The sequence below is a fragment of the Xenia sp. Carnegie-2017 genome, unplaced genomic scaffold (genome assembly GCF_021976095.1).
Source record: "Xenia sp. Carnegie-2017 unplaced genomic scaffold, XeniaSp_v1 HiC_scaffold_4, whole genome shotgun sequence".
Lineage (NCBI taxonomy): Eukaryota > Metazoa > Cnidaria > Anthozoa > Malacalcyonacea > Xeniidae > Xenia > Xenia sp. Carnegie-2017.
In genome coordinates, this window is record NW_025813504.1 from 5,819,328 (window position 1) to 5,827,441 (window position 8,114).

The 8,114-nt window shown below is 32.3% G+C and overlaps 1 protein-coding gene across 6 annotated transcripts; it reads right to left on the reverse strand.

The window, feature by feature from the left end:
• Nucleotides 1-1,185: 1,185 nt before the first annotated feature.
• On the reverse strand, nt 1,186-6,552 carry LOC124455922 (RRP15-like protein). Of its 6 annotated transcripts, none has more exons than XM_047006533.1 (10): nt 6,430-6,552; nt 5,851-5,924; nt 5,532-5,606; nt 4,423-4,528; nt 3,981-4,070; nt 2,154-2,243; nt 1,888-1,941; nt 1,490-1,543; nt 1,327-1,410; nt 1,186-1,246 (listed from the first exon to the last, which is right to left on the reverse strand). In XM_047006533.1, exons 1-10 carry the CDS (start codon nt 6,533-6,535, stop codon nt 1,209-1,211), a joined length of 771 nt encoding a protein of 256 aa, XP_046862489.1. In that variant the 5' UTR covers nt 6,536-6,552; the 3' UTR covers nt 1,186-1,208. The 6 variants fall into 6 exon arrangements, 2 of the variants coding, with proteins under 2 accessions (XP_046862489.1, XP_046862490.1); XR_006952051.1 differs by lacking the exon at nt 1,186-1,246 and adding an exon at nt 1,755-1,808 and having other exon boundaries at nt 1,337-1,371; XR_006952049.1 differs by lacking the exon at nt 1,186-1,246 and adding an exon at nt 1,623-1,675 and having other exon boundaries at nt 1,338-1,371.
• Nucleotides 6,553-8,114: the final 1,562 nt, after the last annotated feature.

Here is an 8,114-nt window from a genome sequence, read left to right on the forward strand (position 1 = left end):
TTGTAGCCATCTCTCTTGGGACACGTCTTTAATATATTTCCATAAATATAACGGGGGTCTGAAGAATTACAAAGAAACTAAGTAATACTCATAAAACCCATATATTTACAAAAAAGTAAACAAAAAATTGAAGGCGTGGAATGCCAGATGCAAATTGCTATACGTTTTTCAACTTGAACGGACTCTCTTAATCGAGTGTTTTACAATGGCTTCTTGTTAGTGGAATTCAAAATCGTCTTCGTACCGATGCATTTAAATAAGTTTGCATTCTTTTGATTAAAAGTATTGCAGCATTTTTTCCAAATACAGTCAAATTTTTGGCTGTTTTTTTTTTTTTGCATTCTTTGGGTATTCCCGTAAAAGTATGCCAATGCAGTAATATCCGCAATTCCTATTTGTTAAATATTGTTTTATCAAAGATTCAAAGATAGTTTAGGAAACGCGCCAAAGGTAATGTCAATCATGTGAGTAGTTAACGTGCAGGTATGGTCCCGGAAGTAACAGGAGCTCTTACCCGTGTTAATCAGTTTCCAGACCTAGGAAGTAAACCGGAAAAAAGATAAAATGAACGAAGGTGGCTACAGGATGACATGATTAATTGGAAACACGATAAAACTTAATTAAAATTCTCAATTGTTTTCTATTCTTAAAGTAATATTAGATCAATTTTCTTGTTTCCTTTGCGAATATAAAAAAGGAGAACACGTTACAATTTTAATGAGTTAAAGTTACTACCTAATTTTTGTATAACTAAAACGAAATGCTTTAAAAGTTGACATTGGGCAGGCAAAGAGAGTGAAGGAATCGTCCTTCGAGTTTGACGATGAGAGCAATGTTTTAGATGAACGCCAAAGCAATATACAAAGTAAACTGTTAAAGTGCTATGCTACTGAAATTGGTTTTAAAATACACAAAATTGTGCCAAAAGACTGTGACTGCTGTCGTGATCATCCATCCCAAAGGCGACATGAATGTTTGATGATGCCGAATGATGAAAGGGTACGATATTCTTTGATGATGCAGTATCAGAAATTGATGAGGAAGAAGTCATTAAAGCCTTCTTTGATAGTTTACAAGACATGACTCCGATGGTAAATGGGCTAGTACTTATCAAGTACACTTGCAATGATTGGAGAAAAATACTTTTGACAGAAAAAAAGAACAAATTAGAAAATGAGACGTTGATATTCTTAAATAAATTTTATTGACTAAAACATTTTATTCAAAGAAACTAGCAACGACCACTCTGAAATAAAAAGAAATCAATCTTACTGACTGTTCTACTGTATCAATGTTCAAAAGATAAAAATTTTTAAAAATACATACTGAAAAAAATCTTCAAGAAATCTATCCACCTCTTCATCAAAACAACTAGAATATAAAACAAGTGGACTTTATGTCCGCAATGACCTAAAATAATGAACAACATCACAACTTAAATTTGCTAAAGTCATATCAAACATTGAAATAGAATTCCAATTCAACTTACTCAAAATGTGTCTAATTGTTTGCGGAGTAGCCATTCCTTTAGGTTCACACTGACCTAAAATAATGAACAACATCACAACTTAAATTTGCTAAAGTCATATCAAACATTGAAATAGAATTCCAATTCAACTTACTCAAAATGTGTCTAATTGTTTATGAGTAGCCATTCCTTTAGGTTCACACTGACCTAAAATAATGAACAACATCACAACTTAAATTTGCTAAAGTCATATCAAACATTGAAATAGAATTCCAATTCAACTTACTCAAAATGGGTCTAATTGTTTATGGAGTAGCCATTCCTTTAGGTTCACACTGACCTAAAATAATGAACAACATCACAACTTAAATTTGCTAAAGTCATATCAAACATTGAAATAGAATTCCAATTCAACTTACTCAAAATGTGTCTAATTGTTTGCGGAGTAGCCATTCCTTTAGGTTCACACTGACCTAAAATAATGAACAACATCACAACTTAAATTTGCTAAAGTCATATCAAACATTGAAATAGAATTCCAATTCAACTTACTCAAAATGGGTCTAATTGTTTATGGAGTAGCCATTCCTTTAGGTTCACACTGACCTAAAATAATGAACAACATCACAACTTAAATTTGCTAAAGTCATATCAAACATTGAAATAGAATTCCAATTCAACTTACTCAAAATGGGTCTAATTGTTTGCGGAGTAGCCATTCCTTTAACTGCTGGTTCTGTTTGATGATGCCTTTGCCATTTAATGATGACTTTGCCTGAGAATTTGAGTACTTTTATGTGGCAAAATGAACAAATGTGAAAGTCTTTCAACGTGCATATGAAACTGCAGTAGAGCACGTAGATCAAAAGCATACAACTTAAACCAGAAATTTTATTAAAAATTATAGAACACGAACACAGAAATACACACAATAAGACAGCTTTTCTTCATCAAATGACCACAAGATCTATGAATACTGATTCGAGCTGATTTCCACAATTTCTTTTTACTATACAAATGTGAACAAACCCATGAACATCATATGATGTTCTAAATTAATATTTCAACTCTTGTTGAATTCAATACTGAGATATAAAGAAAACTAGGGATCCAAGAATAGTGCAAAGTTTCAAAAAACATTGCCTTTGACTTGTAATTTGAATCAACTATAAAATGCTTCATGAATTTATCTCATTTTTCCATTAACTTCTATCTAATTTTAATTCATGTAGCTAGCATGAGTCAATCATCAATTGACTTCATTGTAAATAAAAACATTTTTTTAATAAAACCTATCACAAGCCATAGTCCACGTAAAGAACCAGTTGTTGTCTTGCTGTTAACAGTTTACACAATAACTTATTTTAAATTTGTACACGGTGTAAAGTCTATGAACTGCCTACTTTGCTTTTACGTATAAAGAAGGACATTAGGCCAACAACGGTCATTGATATATGTTTGTAAATGATGATCGTCCAGGTTAATAAAGTCCTGAGAAGGACTGTTTTTGTATTTGTTGACTGACGTTTCGACAACCTTAGCGGTAGTCATCTTCAGAGTCAAATGAAGTCTTTATTAACCTGGACTTTATTAACCTGGACGATCATCATTTACAAACATATAACGATACTCCCGGGTTCAAACCATTTACTTTATAACGGTCATTGAGATAATGAGTTTTAAAATGCATTTGTTGAAACAAACTGAAGACAGACAGACAACATACAGTACCGCTCGCGTATTTGTTAACATAATTTTGTGTATGATACGCGTATGATACGCGTATGATACGCGTATCGTTCTTGTATCATACGCGTATCGCTCTCGTATCATACGCGTATCATTCACGTATCATACGCGTATTGCTCTCGTATGATACGCGTATCGTTCTCGTATCATACGCATATCGTTCTCGTATCATAGGCGTATGTTTTTCGTATCATACGCGTTTCAAATACGCGAGCGGTACTGTACATAGCCAATAGCATATGACTGACATCAGCACAGTCTACTCAACCAACTACTAGAGCTCATACAAATGAACTAGATCTCCTTGCACTGCACTAAGAGTAATTAGCTCACTCTGTCACAATTTATAAGACATGTTATTTGAGCATGGGCAGTACACTTCACTAACTACTCGAGTACACAGTCGTGGCATTAAACAACTGAATTTACTTGCATCGATTTCAAAGTATCTAATCAGTAACAAATTATTGGAGAAATCATGTGAGCATTGACAGTTAAATGAATTGACTGAGAAACTGTCCAAGTTTACGTATGGCCATGATAACAGCCACCTAGTTTTATTTGCATATTGCTCGGTAGATCATGAATTATAAATAAATAATCTGAGCATATGCAGTTGGCTGGACAAACTGTCTGAAATTTTACCACAGTAGATGTTATAAATTATGAGGTAAATACACTGAGAGAAACATTGTACCTATAATAGCCTGGCAAGAGGAACAAAGCCATTGCATTTATTGCTATAAGAAAATTGCTTACTAACCTTTAACCTTCTTTGCTTCAGTTGGGGCTGATTTAAGTTTCACATTAAGATCCTCCTGGTGTTTGTTGACAGCATTAAATAACTTTGCAACTGCAAAAAATTGCTTATCTCAATATTTTGATCACATTGTGTCAAGGTCTTAATTTGCTGTAAATTTGCAGCAAAACAAATGTAGGCCAATGTAGCTACATTAGGATTAATGATATTGGATAACAGCTATAGATGAACTGCACTCATTTGCTGTAACTTTATTTGCAATTAAAATGGAGGCTGTACTTCAACATCTAAATTCCAGATTATCGGAGGATCCTACTTAGTTTTCAATAACATTTCACTAAAATTTCAACTGGAGGCTACGTATTTAGGATTATATGCAGGATAAGTTTGAATAAAGTGATAGTTTATTCAAGTACAGTTTAATTGAATAAACTACAAAACAAACCTCCTTTAGTAGCAATTCTCTTTAAGTTTCTTTCTTTCTCATCATTACTAGGTGCTGGTTTCACGTGATTCTTCTCTCTTGCTTCATGTTTTTCTCGGGTGATGAACTGTAATGATAAAATGTTGATGAAAGACTAAACTTGAGTATTAATAGTGTGTTCAAAGATGTTTTTGTAAAATTTAGAATTAGATAATTCAAATATATTGAAAAAGATTTCAGCAACTCATTAAATATGTTCATGCAAGAACCTGGGTGAAATAAAAATGCATCACAATGCTTTGGCCTCTGCTTCATAACATGAATTTTGTCTCCTTATTATGATGAAAATAATCACAAATTTCAATAATTTTTTTCCAATGTTTGCAGAGATATTCTGAATGTATAAATGCAAAAGCTTCTCAGATATTGTGCTTGAGCATAGACACATTGTGTTTAATATCATAAACACTTTTAATAAAATCCACCAGTTTTCATTTTTACATTTAAGTTGGGTTTTTGCTTTTCAATAATAGAGTAATTATTTTTATCCAATTTACATTATTTATTGAGTTATTGCCTATTCCTTCGAAAAATACTGATATACATGGAAATTGACAGAAAACACCATCAGTTACAGTCCAAATATTTAAATAATCCAATCATAAATCTGACATACATACATGCAAAACAAAATTAGCTCCAGATATAGCTAAGAGCTGTAGCAATTAATTCCTCTAGAAACAATTAATATATGTACCACATAGTACATGTGACAATGTCAGCAAACTTTGGACTCATATAAAAACATAAACATTGATTCCTAAAAAGCTTCTAAGTCATTCCATATAATATAAAGTGAGACCTGTCTACAAGGCTGGAATTTTTAATTAAAACACTAATTGAAAAAATTTGGTATATAGATAGTTGACAAAAGAACAAAATAAATATTGTAAGTTAAATTTAACTAACCTTATAGTTAAATTTAACTTACAACCCCAAGCCACAAGATCCAACAGTTGCACCAAATATGTTTTTCATCAGAACCCCCTCAATCAATATTGGATTGACACCCATGGTACACTATAAAATTATTGGGTGACAGCAATGGGCCTGGCCAAGCAAAAATGTACCTTTTGTCTTAATATTTCCTCCTGCTTTTGCGTCCTTTCTGTTTCAATTTTCTTGTATTTGCTCAATACTACTGGCTAAAAAGCAAGTTAAAAGGAAAAGTAGAGACAACAATTTAAAGTTCATTCAGCAGTATCACAATGAGTTGCTATAATTCATATGTTTACTGTTACCAGTGAGGTGCCAGGCAGGAAAAGGATTCTCAATAAAAATATTAGAGCCAAACAGATAGTTTTTAAAGTAGCCATAAGAAATTTGGTCCTAGTAAATTTAACAAAACCAAATTTCTTATGGATATTTTGAAAATCATATACTTTATACCTTGTCTTCTGGTATTCCTTTGATCGAAATCCTCGCCATGGCATCAGCCCAACCATAATTTCCATCTTTTGTACCTATAAATACAAAACACAAATGGCATAAAGAATGACAGTGCAAAAACATGATATCCAGGGGCAGATCAGGATAAGTAAGAATACATTTCAGCACATTATTTTAAATTCAAAACACCATAGGAATAATTCTGTTGTTTGAAAAATTCCAATGAATATTTTGAAGAAAAAATTTTACAAATAGGATTGTCTATAGAGTATTTTGAAATTTAATTATAATTATTTTAAGGTATTCTGACTTCCAACTATCCGAGATCCGCTACTGATGATAGAATCTCTGTAACTATTGATTCACATAACTATGTTCATATTAAGTTCCCAACGCATTTAAGGATAATTTTAAGAAGTTTTAAACCCTAGCACGGGAAAAAAGATCCCAAGAAAGCTTAAATCGATGACAAAAATGTACCTGGCAGGCTCAGGCTGTTGGAGAAATTAATATGCTTATTTTATTTAACCTATCGTAATGATAAAACAAAATCTCCTCAATTTCAATTCTTTGTAATACCGCTGTAAGTATCGTCGTCGTTACTGCTACAGTTTTTATTTTCATGAATATTCGTGTTGTTTGCTCCATATTGCATGAGTTTTTCTTGGACTGCGCTGGAAGCCATTTTGCATGTAACTTAGACTTTGCTTACACAAAGTAATGGTAAAATCAACTCCTAAAGACTGATTCCACTGGAAGTTGTTGAGGATTTTAAAATTACATTAACAACATTGTTGGATCAGTTGGATCAGATAATTTCATAAGAGGTTTTTATTTATATGCTTACAGACTTCAATGTTCTATTGGAGTATAAAACGGGCTCAGACCTTCTCTGTTCTCTCAGTTTTCAACACTAAAATATGTCACTTGGGTTATAAAAAGTTTGCTTTGGGGGTGATATACATTTGTATTACGTAAGGAAAATTGTTACAATTACTCGGATGTGACTTGTATGAAAATACTATATCTTATATTCAAACCTTTGACACTCATACATTATCATTTTGAAGAGCTACCATTGATACAATGAGATTGTTGTTCGTTGCTGTTAAAAACTTAAAACACGTTGCTGTTAAAATGCTTTTCATCTTTATCCAAAAGCACGCATCATAAATTATAGATCAATAACTTCAATTCAGGGAATTTCTAGTTTGGAGATCACTATGATTAAAATTTCCATACACAGGAAAGTCTTCACAGCCCTATGGATTTTGTACTAAAAGGTTTTATTTTCAAGAAGAAAATTTAAGGTTATGTAAAATTTAGGTTAAGCCATACACTTGTTAAATACACAAGTAAATACCTAATGTCATTGATAAAAAAAAATAACATCAAGCAGAACATTACCACCATTATCTTTGTGGCTTACATTCTTACTGTTTTACAAATAGTGCAGTGTAGTAGTGTAGTGCTTGAAATGCTCAGAAGCATTCAATTTCAACACAACAATAAACTTCACTTTACCTCAAGCTTTCTCAAAAATTTTTGGAATAATTCCAACTTGATCAATTACTTGAGTTCGGAAATTCAATTCATATGTGATGAGTGAGTTTTGTTTGATTGAAAGATATCCTTATTTCGAAAAGTATCGGCTCTTTAAAAACATACATGTTATGATCAATTGTTATGGCTTCAAGTTTACACAAAAGTACATACATACAAATAAGTATTTTTTGTAGGTTAGCAACAAATCAGACAAAACTTTTGTTTCAAAACAAAGTCTAAGTAAGTTTGTTAAAGCGACTCAGATTTTATACATTGTTGGCTTTCTTTCAATTAACTTCACCTGCAGCATACAGCGAAGATATGTGTATATATATATATATATACGTATGCAATAAAGCTGAAAAAATGGATATATTAATTTTGTTTGCCATGAAGTTTTTTGTGTTAATGATGATGACGACCGTAGAATAAATAATTTCATAAACTTATAATATTTGTTTTATTTTAGGATGACCAATTGTGTTCGACACTCCAACTTTAAACACTACAAACAGCTCTTTTTGTCCCCTCGTTAACGTTTTATCCCCATCATCCGCATTTTATCCCTTAATCCGCATTTTATCCACTCATCCGCACTTTATCCCCTCATCCGCGTTTATCCCCTCATCCTCGTTTTATCCTCTCATCTGCCATCCGTATCCGCATTTTATCCTAACCCCTGATAGAACTCGTAGGAGTTGCTGCATTGTAGATTAACA